We start from the raw sequence: 16,884 nt of genomic DNA on the forward strand, positions 1-16,884 counted from the left end.
GAACAACACATAATGATGTCGATGATGAATGGAGGCTTGTTTTGGATAATAAAAATTTTTTTTGAAATTCACCAAAGTTTACAACTACCAAAAAGGGAACGTAAATTCCATCATTTAATGTGGACAACCCATGGTTTAACAAAACATTTTACACATAACTTTTGAATTGTTCCATAAATTCCTGATCTATTGATATTTAGCCAAAGCTGAAACTGGTTCTTGGAAGAGAATTTTTGGAGGTGCTTTGTGAATTCGTGATCGATAGACAGTTTTCAAATCTTCGATCGAGGAAACTCCTGTGAAGGTATTGGTGACTCTTGGTTCAAAATGCAAAGTGAGGGATTGTAAATTTTTGAGTTGAATGACGAAATTTAACAGACTTTGATAACTGACGTCGTTTGATCCATTTCCAAGAATTTCAACATTTTCCAAATTAATGCATTTTTCTTCGAGTCGTTCAAAGAATTCATTATTTGGATTTTTTCCATCCAATTCAATATATAAATCGGTAAGATTGTAGAAATGTCTTAAAAATTCCAATAAATTCTGAATCTCTTCATTAGAGAATTTGTATGAATAAATATGAAGTGTTTTTAAATTGTGACATAATCTCTCACTTTGTGTGAATACTTCTTTCCAAGTCGATGCAGAAATATTTACAGGTGCATTCAATTTCAAACATGTCAATGAATGAGAATGATACTTGAAAATCTGTTGCAGTAAATCAATATTGAAAAATGATGCATTCTTGCTATCCTGGGATCGATGATCAAGAATGGAAAATTTTTCTAGAGATGGAATGAAAAACGTATCAATCAAAGTAGTGTTGGATCTCAATGTTGGAGTCGGTGGCGATGATGAAGAAGTTGTGCTCCTTCCATTCAATTCTGTACTTTTCAAATTGTTATTGTAAAGTGCGCTTGAACCCTTAATAAATGTGGAAAATGCAGCAACACTCTGAGATGTATGATCTTCCGTTTTATGTTTCATATCGGGTCCAATGATCACGGAATGAATACATGGAAACGCGAATATGGAGAAGAGGTTGTGACAAAATTCCAAACTTGATTTTTCAATATGAAGTGTATGCATGGAAGAAAATCGAATCAATGTGTTGAAATCTACATGTGTAAACTCAGATGCATCTTTCCTTGTCTCTTCTTCTGTTAAGCAAATTAAATGATAAATTTCGTTATTGGTTAGAGAAGTTCCACTCATTGTACAATTGGAAATCTTTAAATGATTCAGAGTCTTTCTCATTGGATAAATTAGACAAACTAAAAAATGCATATGAATGCTGGAATTTGAAATTTCCAACATTTCCAAAGACGAGTGACAGGATTGAGTTTTGATTGCTTTCTTATCTAAATCTTCCAATGGTGGGAACGTCATGTTTTTGAGTTGTACATGTCTTAACTTTGGACTTCTTATTAACGGATTCAATAAACTCACAATATCTGTCACAGTAAATGATGAAATACTCAAGTATTGCAAATTTGCGAGACCTGAATCCACACTCAACAAAGCATGATCAAGAACACATGAAGTATGAGCTTCTAAAATTACTCTTCTTAAGGACTTGCAATGATGTTTGACAAGTTTCATCAGACCATAGGGTAAATGTTCCATGAGAACAATATAGGTCAAAAGTTCCAAACTATTTTCACTTCCAATATGAAATCTGTGAGTCAAAGGTCCTCCTGAAAGTAATAAACTCCATGAATCACCATATCGTTTAAAATCTTCGAACGTCGAGTCATTGGTTGTTAACTCTTTTAACATGGGAAATAGAATGATAGGTGACTGTTCTCCTGCTTTTCTTAAATAGGTAAAAAGTTTTTCTGTAATTTCCGAAGAAAGACTGAATGGTCTCTGTACAAAATTAATCTTTTCAAGCTTTGAGTTTTTCAATCGATGAACAAAATTCTCAACCACACTGTTATACGATGAAATGGAATCCAAAAGTTTTGCAGTTAATTTCGAGGTCGTTCCACTCACACTTGCAACATTTCCTTCCAAAATATTCATCAGAACAAACTTTGTGGAAGCATTATCCACAACTGGTAAAATAATGTAATTCAATGTTTTGAGTTTTGGAAATTCTTGAAATGGATCTACTTCTGACATGAAGGATGGTGGCGGTTTGACAATGGAAAGATACGTCAAATGTTTGACAAGATGCTCATTTGACCTTAAAGGATCAATTTGAGCAAAAAATCGAAGTGGAAATTCAATCTCTAAACTCATGAGTGAAACTGTTTGTTTCAATAATTGATTCAGTTCATACTTTTTCTTTGGAATGTAATTAGTGAGTTGAAGTACTCGAATTCGTGGAAGTAAATCCTCAAAACTCCACAATGAAGGAGTGATGGGATCTTGAGTGGCCACTGATGATGTTGTTGTTGTAAAGGATGAAGTCGAGGTTGAATCTGAAGAAGAAGAAGTGACACCAATTGTTGGAGAAACTTCTGAAGATGATGATCCTCCTCCTCCTCCGATTAATTTAGAAAAGAATCCGGATGAACTTTTCACAGAATAGGGAAACAAAACATCGAGAGAAACTGTGTCATTGATTGTTAAATAGAGAGCTTGAATATTCTTGAAAGCGCCAATGGAAATGAGAGTTTTCCTCATAGTGTTCATTGCAGAACTATCGAGCAGAATGTCATTTGTCAAATATTGTAAATCAAGAGCGTTAGAGTCATAAAGAAAGGGTTGAATTTTAAATTCTTCCATCCAAGGCATCTTGTGCATGACATCATCATTGGAAAAATCAAACTTTGACAAGTACATGTTAAAGTCAGAATTCACTCTTGTCAGTGACGGTTTTTTTTCAACAGGATGATCATTCGAAGACGTCACAGTTTCCAATCTTGCAGGACTTCCTCTTGGTGATTGTTTCAAGTGATTGCTACTGTAATTTGTGCGAATGGTATTACTACTACTAACAGTGGTGGTCATATTCGAACTTGAAGAAGGTATGGTTTTTTTGCTTTCTTTTTTAACCAAATCATTTAAATTATGTAACATGACCAACAAGAATCGTTTCGAAATTCGATGTTTCAATTTTTGACATCCGCTGTTGTTCGAAATGTTGTGAAATTCCATTTCATTTGAATTGGTTCGTTCATACGAATAAATTGATTTGAATCTTGACATTTCAGCTCCACCTCCGCCAATCATAAACAATGTCACTAATGCCATCAGACATTTTCCACTTATGGCCATTTTCATCAATGAAGCTTCATCCAAAAAAGACATTAAATGATAATGCATTTCCAACGGTAGTTGTGCATACATGGTTTTGAATTTAGAAATTCTCAATTGAGCACTCAAATGATAATCTGAGAATCGTGATGATGACATTGTGGTGGAATGATTTCGACCCGAAATTCGAACGGGTGACGGAATCATTCTCCGTAATGGAGAATTCGAATCAATATCTCTGAAAAAGTCATCGTAGAGGTTTTGAAGAGAAGTGTTCATACGATGGCCGTTGTTGTTGCTCATTGAATGTTGTTGAAAGATTCGGAATCGAAATGGAAGATATCGAATTTGATGAAGAAAAATAAATTTTCAAAATGAATATATTCAAATAATGATGGATGAGGAAAGAATTTGAAATCAGATCCGTGCACGATTGGAGGGTCACTGATCCATTAATACGAACTCATGTGGTTGGCCAAGTGAGAGATGACAGATGTCACGAATATTTTTTATGGAACCGTACTAGATACAGTTCTTTCGAATCTTGCCAAATTCTTGTGAAGAAGAATGTGTTGACAATGAATTGTGCCATCTTTCAGTTCATTTGTAATTCATAATTTTGCAAATAAAAAATAACAGCATTTCAAAGTATTTCTTCAAAAAGTCTGTTATTTAACAGTGAGTATAACCTTCCACAACATCTTTAAAACATCCCACATGCCTACCAGTTCTATAATCAAATAATTGAATTCGAAGATTACAAGTGTCGCTTACGATAATATTTTGTGATACATGATCAAAGTCAAAGTCATGAGGGAAATATATCTCTTGCTCGCCTGTTCCTTGAGTTCCAATAGTTCTTTCAAGCATCCATTCATCTTGGTTATTCTTTAGAACGAGTAGCTTGGAAGTTGCCACAGATAAATTTGGATGAAACTCACTGACCAGTAATTCATCATTTGCAATTACTTTCACACTCTTTACGAACGAGGAAATTGAAATTGTTTGTAAAATATTTCCTTTCAATGAATTCACTACACGAATCCCCGTACCACGGTCACCAATGTAAATACATTGCTTTTCAATGCTTTCATACTTGAATGTGGAATCTGAATCGATTCCACATGGTTTAAAGTATAACAGTTTCCACTTTTCAAGTCCACTACTTAACATGGATTGCATATCATCATTAGTTTCTAACATTATTAATTGTTTTAAATCAAACTTGTGAACAGAACAATCCGAGCACACCACTATTAATGAATCTTTTTCAAAACGTTGATGTTCCACACAAATATGCCATGCATAAACATCTTTGTTCACAAATTTCAAACTCTTCACGAATGATCTATATTGCAAATCATAAATCTCAATACTCTTTTTCATCACATCGCTCACCAAAATACAATCATGTTGATACGAAATATTCACGTCCAACGGAACTTTACATTTCAACATGTGTTGAGAATATTTCCATAATTTTTGAAATGGTTTTTTTCAGTCTTGGAGTGCGTCGGATACCTTCTCTCATTTTCTCTCGGAATTGATGTTGTATGTGTACAAGAAAATTAAATTCATCCTCTTGATGATCCTCCAACAATAGCCTCTTCTTGTCCTCCAACGAAGAAACTATTTCCAGATCCATCAACATAATTTTGGCACAGACCATAGGTAAGGTGGTGGTGGTGGTGGTAAGGTCCCTTTCGTAAGAGAAGAAGAAATTCTACACTGTTGTACAATTAATTGGGCCCAACGAACACTCTCGGAACAACAATTTTTTTGTAATAAATTTGATCATCAACTTGAATTCAAGTAACTTCTATAAATATCTTTTTCAATTTCAAACAAGAAGAAAAAAACATTTTCAACCTTTTCATTCCATCCTCATCTCACCGATGCAAGTTTCTCAACTCGCTCCAGGAATCTTTTATTTCAAACATCTTCTCTCCGAACAAGAATGTTTGGACATGATCCACCATGGAGAACGTCTCAACACTTTCCAATCGGTTCCTCCGACTGGCTCTGGAAATAAGAATTCCCTCGTTTGGTGTGGAGTGAATGCCAATGAGGTTCGTAACAATCAGAGAATCATTCTCGAGTCGACTCTCTTTTCTCGTGAATGGAGTGAACGTTTGTATGATCGAATTGCTTTACATTTACCTCAAGATTTGACCTTCCGATTGAGGGCATTGCCTGAGGAGGTGAATCGTGCTGATGTGTGTCCGAATGTGGAGAAGGCTCTTGAATGGAAATTGTGTTCAGTGAGTGATAAATTTCGATTGTACAAGTATGAGAAGAAACAACACTTTTTGAAACATTTTGATGGAACCAATAAGAGAATTCTTTCACAATTGACAAGTGACATTTCTGACAAGAAAGAAGAGTTTGTCAAGGCACAATATGTGGAACAAAGTTTCTTGACCATGCTGATCTATCTCAACTCCGTCCAGGATGGAGGAGAAACTCAATTTTTTGATTACTATTCCAAAAAGGAAACCTTTCAAGTGAAACCTGAACGTGGAAGTGCTTTAGTGTTTTGTCATGAAATGTTACATCAAGGAAATGATGTATTGAGTGGTGTCAAGTACTTATTGAGAACCGATGTGTGTTACATGAAAAAGAAGGACATTGTGGAGAGTAGTCGTTATGTGAATCCAAAAACTTTGAAAGATCCTTCTCGTATCAAAGAGGTTTCTAATCAACAACAAAAGAAACAAAAAACAAGATCTTATGCTTCACTTCCAGAAGGTCGTTATCATGTTGGCGATTGGCAAATCATGTATCATCCATCGTGCCAACTCTACACCGATTAAGGAACATGCATCGAAAGAGTTGAGAAAATGGGTTTAATTGTGAAAACCCAGACACGCCATTCACACCTCGTTTAGAGTTCTCAAATGGTGTGATTGCGTTCGTAGGTTTTGACAGGGCTGGTGTTGACTTTGAATTTCTTGATATGATGACCTGTGTCATGTGGTCACATTCTTGTTGACGGTGAGTCATGAAGAAGTTGGGCATGACAAGGAAAAGATGATCGTTCTATTTCTGAGTGTTCTTCAGAGAGTAGAATGTTGAGTTGTATTTACAATAAACATTGCAATCCCTGAGTCTTTAAAATTCATTCGCGTTCCCATTCAGTGTCATTTTAAAGTTCAAGGACAAGATGCAACTGAATTATCAATTCGCGATTCTGTACAGAATGCATGTTCGAGAACTTGTTGTTTAATAGATCTTTCACAGGCAAAAAACATGACACGTATTATTATAGCTCCAGAAAAAGGTGTGAAATAATCAAACTGCTGGCTGTAGTTTTACTCTCTGGTCAGACGGGTGATGAGAGCTGTCAACTCTCGTTTGTTTTCATCGTCCGTAGCAACGTCATTCCCACAAAATTCTCTCAATAACTGTTCACGTTTTCCTGTTTCAAAATCCTAATCATGGTGTAAAGTGTTGATGACAAATAATTTTCGAGTTTTCAAAAAATGTTAAATATTCAAAATTTCAATAAATTACCTTAAAATCAAAACCAAAACTGCAGGTACATCCGCTCATGACAAATCGATCTTCTTCCTTATTCAATACTTCTGCAGCAAACCAACAGTCAGGTGGAACAATGCATGAAATATCAACAAATGTGTCATATTTGGAATTCATTATCTCTTTCACATCATTCTTGCAATGACCATAAGCAGGAGTTAATAAATTTCCTTCCATATTTAGGTGTCTCACAGAAGTTTCCAAATTTGTCTGCGGTTGATTCGAGCAATCATTGTTCAATATAAATTTTCCATATTTCTTTTCATCACTCCTTCCATCCAAAACATGAATAATTAATGATGAATTTCCACAATAATAATGCCACTGTTCAAATGCTTTAATTTTATGAAAACACGAAAAATCATTAGCGGCAAGTAAATAAAAAATACTTGTGGAAAGATGACGATCTTCCGAAGCATTCTGAATAGTTCCTCCCGAAGAAGAAACAAGAGGAGGTTCTTTTTCTACTTTTTCCTTTAAAACAACTGAAGTGGTGAGAGGATGTCTAAAAATTTCGGAATAAAATCCACCTTCCACGTGAGGCTTCATCTCGTACTTGCGAACAAAATGAAGCACCCATGGTGAGAGAGTTGCAACAGAGGAGGAGGAGGATGACTCTTCTTTTTCATTATGGTTTACGGACATTTTTTTTACAAACGCTTTGGTCGTTTAGGAAGGATCGCTGGACGGTCCATTTTCCTTGGTGGTGGACAAGAAAACAAAGAATATTTTAGTGTCGGACTGTAATAATGGCAGAATTCAAATTTTCACGTTAGAAGGTGAATTTGTGAAATCGTTTGGAATCATATCATCAGCCAATGATGGATTTTCTTTCCCTCGCGGTATTTGCTTGAATGAGATAACAGGAGATTTATTAGTTTGTGATCGTGACAATTTAAGGATTCAGTTCTTCAAATGATTGTTCAAAATCATTGGTGTTAAGAAAATCTTCGATAGGTTTAAGTTTCATCGTGGTGTGCATCTAGATCTTTCAAATGCAAGATTGGCTTCAAAGTTTTCTGTAAAAAATTGGATATCCAATCATATGGACCCTTGGCACCAAAACTCACATCGAGATGAGTTACTTTCTGTGGATGAAACAGTGGATTTAAGTCATGAGGAGCCATCATCAGCTTGGCCAAATGAGGATGCGTGACCGGAATACCAGCCAAACACCTCTTCACGTCCTCTTTGGCCACTTGTTGCTTTTGATTTTACAATTTCAGAACACATTAAGGCGAATTTTCCATCCTGGCGAAAGCTTCAATAATGAGTTCTTATTGTTGCAGTTTCTGATTTGAATCATCATCAAATTGATTTGACTTATAAAGTCGTCTCTTCTTGGTCATTAAGTTCCTATAGGGTTAATTGAGAATTATTTATTATTAGTAGGTCAGTTAGACATTATTATATTTGAGTCACATATTGAGTGTACAGTCTCATGTTTCTCTTCAAGATTTCCTCACAAGGACCCAACAGGCTCTTAAAGTCCTTTCTGTTGAGTCTCACAAGCTTGACATTTTCAGTAGCATCCTCAGGAATGCACACACTTGCTTGTCGAGTTTGGTCTGTTAGTAAGGCAATTTCTCCAAAGTAATCACCAACGCTAAGTCTAGTCAACTCTTCTTCTGGAGCATTAATATCCGAAAGATTTGCTTTCTTCTTAACGACAACTTCACCCTCAATAATAATGTAGAAAGCATCTCCCCGATCACCTTGTCTGATAATATAACGGCCCTTATCAGTTTCTGCATCATATGTTTCTTGAACGAGAGCGTCTGCAACAGTCATTCTCTCGTAATCAGTTAGAGTTTCCAAAATTGGAACACGTTTCAAAAAGTCTTCATACATTTCACGCTTACGCTTCGTATTTAACATGACAATACGACGGAATGTGACACGATCAATAGCATATAATTTACAGTCAGACTTGGCACGAACAGTAGCTGCTCTTGGAGTTCCATAAATAAGAGCCAATTCTCCGAATGCATCTCCTGCTGAATAATCCTTAACGACCTTCTCTTCATTACCATTTTTTTTGAGCGCTTCACACTCTCCACTATAAATCACATAGAATAAATCACCTTGTTCGTCTCCCTGGCGAATGATAGTATCCCCCTTTTTGACATTAACTTCAAACATGGCATCTAAGATAATTTTTAAATCCTCTGGTTCCAATGAAGTGAAAAGAGCGTTTGATGCCAAAGCTTCCCTAAGCTTGGACATTTCTTCTGGAGTTTTATGATGGACCTGCAACTCTTCTGCGGTTAATGGCTTTGATTCATCTAAAACCTCACTACTAACAGCTCTTCTTCTAGCCACAGAAATGGAATATCTTCTTCTGCGATTCTCGCTTTCATTCCAATCAATACCTGCGCTGTTTTCAGACAAAGGATTTGAACTTGGAGAAGGCACAGCAAAACGAACAGAAGAATCGCCATTGGCCTTTGGTGGTTTTTCAGCCGAAACATCTTCTCCAGGTTCGGTGAAAGCACTTCTATTGTCCCAACTAAATGGAGAAGGAGATTTTGGAGGTTGTTGTTGTTGCTGTACGGTACTGCTTGCTCCAATTGATGGAGGAGATTTAGCACTAGTAGCTTGCTTGGGTTGTGAGGATCCAAAAGAATATGCTTGTGGTTGTGGTTGTACGGGTTGTGGTTGTGGAGGCTGTTGCTGTATGTTGTTGTATGAAGGCGCTGTGGTTGTATAAAATTGTTGTACGGGTTGTGGTTGTGATGATGTCTGTGGAGGTACTTGTTGTTGAGAAACTACACCAGCAAAGCATTCAATTTGAGCCAATTTCTGATGAAGGAACGGAATGATGTGTTGCGGACGTTCCAAACAAATGGCTTGCATCAAGCTTACGAACAATTCTTCCACTCTCTTCTCCTGCAAATATTGCTGCAAATCAGAAACAGAAAACGGAGGAGGAGATCCGAAGGTGGTAGTGATGTTGTATGGAGATGATGAAGCACGATTCTGTTGTTGGTAAGGAGGTGTATTCGAGCCGTGCGAGAACATTTTTTCTTTTGGGCTTATCTCCTTTTATTATTTACAAGAGATTTCCCTGTTGATGTTACAATGTAAATAATAATTTATAAATGCTTAAGTTTAAGTAAGTAGCGTCGATGGTTTAGTGGTAGAATACGGCGTTGCCATCGCCGTGACCCGGGTTCAATTCCCGGTCGACGCAAAAATATATTTTTTGTTTTGATGATATTCAATGGAAGAAATTGAAGGTGTAGGTGTGTTGTTTTAAAAAGTCTGATTTTTGTGGACCAATAGAATGATGAGTTGTATTATAAATCCAATACACAGAGGCGTAGAGGAGTACACCTGATGATTGTTCAAAATTGTATCCTTTAATGTTTAGACAATTAATTAAAATAATTAGTTGCTACTAGAAATGAGAAGGAACATTCGGAAGTGAAAGTGTTGTAGTTTGATGAAGAAATAGTGAACAGGAATGGTTGTTGGCAAATACGGTTACGTTCATGATTCACTACCATCATCATCATACACGGAAAAGAAAATTACTTCTTCACCTTGGCTTCTGTAAACAGCACATGTCTATCCACAACAGGGTCGTATTTCCTAAAAGCAAGCTTTCTCTGAATATTTTGTGTGTTTTTTGTTGTCGTGTAGAAGAATCCAGTCTTGGCACTGGACACAAGTTTGATGAGGATAGTCTTTGCCTTCTTCTTTGCCATTTTTTGAATTTGATTGAAAAAAATAAAAATTTCAGAACATCAATTAATAACAAGCAACACGTCTACGAATGAACAAATATTGTTGATCATCACTAGCCTACATGAGCTTGAACAGAACAATCTCAAAAGGATGCCATCAGAAAGCGCAATTCACATTTACAAAGAATTCTTGTCTGTTCCATGCAGTGTGATTCAACCACTTTTTTAGGGTTCACTCGAAACGAAACTACAAGTACTATCTCCATCATTCAGAGATATAATGTACAAACAAAACCACCTGATTTAGTATGGAACTCTCAACACAACAAAACTCGCTTCTACCAACACGTAACAATGAGCAGGTCTCTCCTTTCGTTAATTTTTCAATCATCAAACATGATGACTCAAACCATCTTGGAGTTTTGTTGTTATTTCTCGGAACTTCTATTCTCTCTCTGAGTGTTGTTTTGAATGATGTTGAGGACAAGCAAGCCAACAAAATTGCAAAACAAGTATCACAGATCATACGTAGCGAGTTACATGTTCTAGAAGTTCTTGTCTTCGGTTATGCATGTTGGGATGATCTTTATTTCGTGGTTGAGAGTGGCGATTTGAATCGTGCTGAGGATTTTTTCAATACAAACTTGTTATGCGAGTATTTGAGACAGATGGATGTGAATTATGCCACTCTTCATTTCTTAAATGGATGACTGATGTTTTGGAGAGCATGTATTCAAGATGTACAGCTTCCCGTTTTGTCTTCCGAGTTTTTACAATTAGATCTTTATTTCACAACTGATATTGACAATCCTCAATCTAAAGTTACAACGATACTAGCTCCAAACAAAACGATTGAGGAATTAGCAACAGAATCTGGAATCATGTTATTTCCCAATGACACTAATATCTCATCGAATACGTTATTTGTTGTAGGAATACCTGTTCAATTAAGTAACAGCTCCAAGTCCAATGGTTTATTACTCTTTTCTCGATATACCAGCTTTGGCATGATGAACAGTATAGCCAAAAGAACCTCCACTACTGCATTACCTTTTATGATATCACTAAAGATTTTAAACAATTATGGAATGACATGGCTGTGAATGACAAATTACCAATTACGTCAGAGCTTGTTAACAACTTTTTGAACACACGTAATGGAATGGTTATCGATAATGGATCTGGCTATAGTTTTTTTAAGACAGGCGAAATACTTTCTTCATACAATAGAAAGTGTTCGATTGATGTTGAAAATTCAGGATCGACTAGAATGGCCGTATTCCAATTCTTCAATGACTTTAAAAACCAAAAACGATTATCCATTAGGACTGACGTTTCTAGAAGTATATTTGAAATCGCAAGCAGTACTTTTCAATCCTCAATTCTTGTAATTTTAGGAATATTTATTACTGTATCAATGATTTGTTTTATACTTTTCGAGATAGTTATTATAAGGAGATTAATCAACATTAGAAATCACGTGAGAACCATCACAAACGAAAACAATTTCTCAAAAACTATTCCGAAATCTATATTCAATGACGAGCTGGAACAACTTTCTGCAGATATTAACACCATGTTGAGATCCCTCCTACAATATCAAAATACTATGGAGCTGGATACCCAAACCATGCAGAGTCTTTTGGAAAGAATCTCTCTCGCAGAAGAACAAGCAAGATGTGTTATGAATATTGTTCAGGATTTTATATTAATTATTGATGCTTCTGATGGTGCAATGTTGACCATGAATTCTGCTTTCAAAAAGCATATACTGAACACAAAAGAACCAAGTACGAACAATTGTTCTCCTAACTCCAATGGATTCTGTTCAAACAACAACTTGTCAATCAGCCAAACTGAATCTCAAGAGCTAATTTCAGAGGTCAGGCATCAACTTGTATTACATTATTTTGTGGAGTTTAATTCAATGGAAAAGACTGCTTGAAATGATGGAGGAATTGTTTCAATCACAAGAACTTATGGAAACAGTTCTCAATTCTCACTCAGGGCAACGCTTTCCTGTTCGTTTACAAGTCAACAAGTCCAAAATTATTTTTCAAGGTGAAGTGAAGAATGTTTATGTGATTGTGTTGCAGAATCTATCAGAGCAAAAAGAGTTACAATCAACCTTCTCTAAACAACAACTCAAACTAGAGAGAAGTGCAAAAGTACACCATTTTACGCAAATGATGAAGGATCAGAGAAGGTGGAACCAATTTAAGAAACATCATCAAAACAATATTGAGTTTGCAGATTGCATTCAATTCCTGGAAGAGATTTCCCTTTACAAAAGTGTTGCCAAAGTTCAAACGAGAGTGGTATTGCAAAATGAAATCATTTCTCGATATTTGGATTCATCTTCCTCTCACGGCACCTTCTTTGGTCACAGCAAACTGTTGTCAATTCCAAGATGTGGACAGTTGGAATTTTTTGACAAAATAGAAAGAGCTGTCATCTTGTTCATGTATGACGACTTTTTACGTTTTACTGTGAAAGAAGAAGAATATCAAGAACAACAACACCACGACGATGAACAATGTCGATCACAAGACTTGTCGGATGAAAGTTGTGAAATAAAATAAAAAAAATTCAGAAAAAAAATGTTCTTTTTGGTAGGTGTGATGTTGTTGTGTGCCATTTGTTGTCCCGATAATTCAGAGGCTTTTACCTTCTCATCATTCGTGATGATCATCGTATTGTATATATGGAATTGTATATATGGAATGATAATTGTTGTTGGATATGTTTCTGATCCTATGAAAATACAAATCTGAACCGATGAATGAATGATTATGATCAACATGTATTATTAATATTTAATCTATTTATTGAAAACATCTTGTACAATGAATCCGATGATTTCATCTTGATGGATTTTCATCATGAACAAATATCATCTTATTGTTACAAATCTCTTAGATGGATTTGGATAAGAACATTCGTTTGCATCCCAAGTTCTTTGGCCCTGAGCTCACCCGTACTCTTCGTGCACGTCTTCAAAACGATGTGGAGGGTCAATGTACAGGAAGAACAGGATATATTGTTTCCGTAACGGAAATTACAAAAATTGGACAGGGAAAGATTGGTGAATCATCAGGATATGCTACATTCCCAATCAATTATAAAGCAGTAGTGTTTAAGCCATTTAAAGGAGAAGTTTGTGATGCCACTGTTACAAAAGTGACAAAGGTTGGATTTTTCGCTAATGTTGGTAGGTAGGACAATCACACATTGAAACAAGGATGTGATAATTAGTGATCTCTATGCTTTATGACTCAAATCATCTTTAATCTGACTGGTAGGCCCATTACCTGTATTTGTGAGTAGACACGGTATTCCCGATGATATGAAATATGATCCAGATCATTCACCACCAAGATTTGTTTCCGAGGAAGCACAAGTAAGTCTTTAAATAATTCCTCAAATTATGAGAGACACAACCACAATTTTTTGTTGCATCTCACTTTGTAATACAGGTATCAATTATGGAAGATAAGGAAGTTCGATTGAAAATTATGGGTGTCAAAACTGAGGCTAATGGACTTTTCGCAATCGGTACAATTAAGGAAGACTATTTAGGATGCTTAAATTAGATTGACCACTAGGATTTATGTACAATCAAAATTAATTTATAAAATTAGATTATTACTCTAAAATTTAAACAAAATCTGCATGATATTTTACAAGACATTAATCTTCTTGAGCCTGTCACTGTTCAATTTCATTTCAGTTTCCGACATGGCGCTCATCTTAGCCGAAAATTCTTGCTTTTGCTTGACTTGTTCTGTGAGAACTTCTCTTTGATGCTTCAGGGATTCTTTCAGCCTGTTTCTTCGCTCTTTTTCTTCTTGTTCCGCTTTTTTGATGTCTTCTTCGATTTTTTTCTTCATTTCTAGCTCTTGCGAAAGTTGTTCTCTTTTTTCGTCAAACTTGTTTTGGATTTGCTTTGCTAGTGTGTCCATGATTTCTTCCTTTTGCTTCTTCAATTTCTCAAGCTTCTTCTTGTGCTCCAATTCTTTCTTCATTTCCATTTCAGCTTGAATACGTTCTGCCTTCTTCTCATCTTCCTTTGCCTTTTCGTCCAAATTGGCCTCCAGCTTTGTTGCCAAAGCAATTGAGAAACTTTGTCTTTCATACATCTTTTTCATTTCCATCTCACGCCTTAACTCCTGTTGACGTTGTTTTTCTTCATAAGCTTTCAAAGCTTTAATGTCTTCCTCAATCTCCTTCTTTGCTTCTTCCTCTTTCCTTGCTTTGATTGTGTCGTTGTAGGCAAGGAATGAAGACAATTCTTTCTTATTTTGTTCTCGAGTTTTGATTTCTTTTTCCTTTTCTTTTGTTATTTGCTTTTTCAATTTTTGAACCAACTCCTCTTCTTCCTCCTTTTTCTTGTGTTCGATCATTTGCTTTCTCATTTTGGACTGTTCTAATTGTTGGTCTCTAATCCTTTTCTCTTCGATAATTCGCTGTTTGCGCTCTTCCTCCCTTTTCTTTTCTTCCTCAATTTCTTTCTTGATAATTTCTTGCTGCTCCTCGATATACTTTTGCTCCATTTGCTTTTTAAGTTCTTGTTGACGCTTATTCTCCTCTGATTGTTGTTTCAAAGTTTGTCGAAGTTCAACTTGCTTGTTCTTTTGACGTAAGAACTCTTCGTGTTGTTCCTTATGGTACTCTTCCGTGTCCTTGAGAGCGATAGCAGCCCAAATGTCGTCGCCTGTTGTTGGTTTTGCCTTTGGTTTGACTGACTTCTTGAGACCACCTCCAAATTGACCTCCTAATGTGGTGATCAACATTTCTTCCTCTTCTTCCTCTTTAGATGGCTTCACGTCGCTTGTTTGCGAATATTCTTCATTACGAGAGTCACTTTGCCTGGAGGCAACGCTTTTTGTGTCAATCGGAGGTACTGATGGTTTCGATCCGGATGATGTCGAACTAGTATTTCTTGGAAGTAAATTCTTTGCTTTTGTTGCAATCCTCTTCAATTCAGATTCGGAGCCTTTTCCGTCCTTAATTAAAGCATCCACTTCCTTTGAAATTAAACTCAACACTTCGGGAGTTATTTTAACGTCCTTATTCCCTTTCTTGATCATATCCAACACCTTATCGCTCAATAATGCCTTCAGCTTCTCTCTCTTCTGAGAGGCTGTCGATGCTTTACTACTTGCAACGCTAGTCATGTTTATGGATGAATAGAATTTTTTTTTAAAATTTTTTGGGAGGGTTCCAACGTTTACAGTTGGGCGCGCAAATAATTGTAACGACATCGGTTGATGTCCAAAGATGTTTGAAATTCAAACCCGACTGACACCTGACATCCAATAAATGAATCAATGATTTGTCTATGGCGTATGATGAATCGTCTGTATCACACAAGATTTGAAAAAAGACAAACATTCTCGATGACAAACAAGTCTCAGCTGATGGCCTGTCTCAAAACTGTAATAACCCGTGTGGATCTTTCCAGAGATAACCCTTCGGTCATAACTCCACTCTTCTCTTTGTGCCATAACAACAAGTTCACGGTTTTGAGTGGAAAAAGAATTAAATATATACACAGGACAGGTACTGTTGAGGTGAGACAACGTTCCACAAGGGCCGTATCTTTTCTTCTTCCTTTTTGTGGTGGTCATACTTGTCAAAAAACATCCAATGAGAATTCTTTGAATGCCACAATCGTTGTTATGGTCAGAGTTGAACATCCTATTTCTAAAATGCGCTGGTGTACACAATTTGTATAAGTGATCGACAGATTTCGGAACAGAGTGATCGTTTTGTGAAAATCCACTAACGTCAAATAAGAATGCATGATTCGAGTTGTCAATTTTACCCATTAATAAATATCTATAATAGGTTGGGTCAAAAGTATCAGCAGGAATATCATGATTCCAGTCCCGTAGGGACCCAAATTCGTATATAGACATGTTTTCTTATTTCATCCGCGTCTATAGTATCCACTAATTGACGTAATATTTGTTCTTCAGGAGATTCAGATTTTGAAATTGAAAAGTATTTCAAGAGATCTTGATATGAAGGTTTTAAAAATTCTATTTCTATTGTTATCACATCAATAGGTTCCTTCTTCTTTTCTAACAACTGTTCTATTTGTTGATACTCGCCCATTGTGAGGAAATTGCTTGGACAGTGATAGTGTCCTATGGAGGCGGTGGAGAATTTAATTCGAAATAATTCATCATGTGCATTCTTAGAGATGGAAACAGGGTGATCGTTTGATGCAATTCGTAAATGTTCTTTAATTTGCTCTGCTGAATTCAAAGATTGTTTTTCTTTGGCTTTTTGGCTGTTGTTTGAAAATGTAATCGGTTTCAAATTGACTTTTACTCCGATGCTTGAAAGAACAGATATTAACGAATTAGAATTGTCATGTGTTGATGCTATCGGGTTGTTTTGTTTCTTTGGATTTTTCAACATTTTATGATGAAGATGATCTCGA

At 36.1% G+C, this 16,884-nt stretch overlaps 10 protein-coding genes across 10 annotated transcripts; 4 read left to right on the forward strand and 6 right to left on the reverse strand.

The window, feature by feature from the left end:
* Positions 1-186: 186 nt before the first annotated feature.
* Positions 187-3,510, reverse strand: FDP41_006674 (uncharacterized protein; the record flags this gene model as incomplete). The annotated part of the gene is made up of 1 exon (XM_044710334.1): positions 187-3,510. One exon carries the CDS (start codon positions 3,508-3,510, stop codon positions 187-189), a length of 3,324 nt encoding a protein of 1,107 aa, XP_044558777.1.
* Positions 3,511-3,879: 369 nt separating this feature from the next.
* Positions 3,880-4,665, reverse strand: FDP41_006675 (uncharacterized protein; the record flags this gene model as incomplete). The annotated part of the gene is made up of 1 exon (XM_044710335.1): positions 3,880-4,665. The coding sequence occupies one exon, from the start codon at positions 4,663-4,665 to the stop codon at positions 3,880-3,882; it is 786 nt and encodes a 261-aa protein (XP_044558778.1).
* A 437-nt stretch (positions 4,666-5,102) lies between these two features.
* FDP41_006676 (uncharacterized protein) lies at positions 5,103-6,020 on the forward strand (the record flags this gene model as incomplete). The annotated part of the gene is made up of 1 exon (XM_044710336.1): positions 5,103-6,020. The coding sequence occupies one exon, from the start codon at positions 5,103-5,105 to the stop codon at positions 6,018-6,020; it is 918 nt and encodes a 305-aa protein (XP_044558779.1).
* Positions 6,021-6,518: 498 nt separating this feature from the next.
* FDP41_006677 (uncharacterized protein) lies at positions 6,519-7,389 on the reverse strand (the record flags this gene model as incomplete). The annotated part of the gene is made up of 2 exons (XM_044710337.1): positions 6,519-6,638; positions 6,721-7,389. The coding sequence occupies 2 exons, from the start codon at positions 7,387-7,389 to the stop codon at positions 6,519-6,521; spliced, it is 789 nt and encodes a 262-aa protein (XP_044558780.1).
* A 762-nt stretch (positions 7,390-8,151) lies between these two features.
* FDP41_006678 (uncharacterized protein) lies at positions 8,152-9,765 on the reverse strand (the record flags this gene model as incomplete). The annotated part of the gene is made up of 1 exon (XM_044710338.1): positions 8,152-9,765. One exon carries the CDS (start codon positions 9,763-9,765, stop codon positions 8,152-8,154), a length of 1,614 nt encoding a protein of 537 aa, XP_044558781.1.
* Positions 9,766-11,526: 1,761 nt separating this feature from the next.
* FDP41_006679 (uncharacterized protein) lies at positions 11,527-12,378 on the forward strand (the record flags this gene model as incomplete). Its single annotated transcript, XM_044710339.1, has 1 exon — positions 11,527-12,378. The coding sequence occupies one exon, from the start codon at positions 11,527-11,529 to the stop codon at positions 12,376-12,378; it is 852 nt and encodes a 283-aa protein (XP_044558782.1).
* A 34-nt stretch (positions 12,379-12,412) lies between these two features.
* On the forward strand, positions 12,413-13,015 carry FDP41_006680 (uncharacterized protein; the record flags this gene model as incomplete). The annotated part of the gene is made up of 1 exon (XM_044710341.1): positions 12,413-13,015. One exon carries the CDS (start codon positions 12,413-12,415, stop codon positions 13,013-13,015), a length of 603 nt encoding a protein of 200 aa, XP_044558783.1.
* Positions 13,016-13,033: 18 nt separating this feature from the next.
* On the forward strand, positions 13,034-14,026 carry FDP41_006681 (uncharacterized protein; the record flags this gene model as incomplete). The annotated part of the gene is made up of 4 exons (XM_044710342.1): positions 13,034-13,045; positions 13,353-13,644; positions 13,736-13,833; positions 13,910-14,026. The coding sequence occupies 4 exons, from the start codon at positions 13,034-13,036 to the stop codon at positions 14,024-14,026; spliced, it is 519 nt and encodes a 172-aa protein (XP_044558784.1).
* Positions 14,027-14,113: 87 nt separating this feature from the next.
* On the reverse strand, positions 14,114-15,610 carry FDP41_006682 (uncharacterized protein; the record flags this gene model as incomplete). Its single annotated transcript, XM_044710343.1, has 1 exon — positions 14,114-15,610. The coding sequence occupies one exon, from the start codon at positions 15,608-15,610 to the stop codon at positions 14,114-14,116; it is 1,497 nt and encodes a 498-aa protein (XP_044558785.1).
* Positions 15,611-16,310: 700 nt separating this feature from the next.
* Positions 16,311-16,862, reverse strand: FDP41_006683 (uncharacterized protein; the record flags this gene model as incomplete). The annotated part of the gene is made up of 1 exon (XM_044710344.1): positions 16,311-16,862. The coding sequence occupies one exon, from the start codon at positions 16,860-16,862 to the stop codon at positions 16,311-16,313; it is 552 nt and encodes a 183-aa protein (XP_044558786.1).
* Positions 16,863-16,884: the final 22 nt, after the last annotated feature.

Source organism: Naegleria fowleri (genome assembly GCF_008403515.1).
Source record: "Naegleria fowleri strain ATCC 30894 chromosome Unknown tig53, whole genome shotgun sequence".
Classification (NCBI taxonomy): domain Eukaryota; phylum Heterolobosea; class Eutetramitea; order Acrasida; family Naegleriidae; genus Naegleria; species Naegleria fowleri.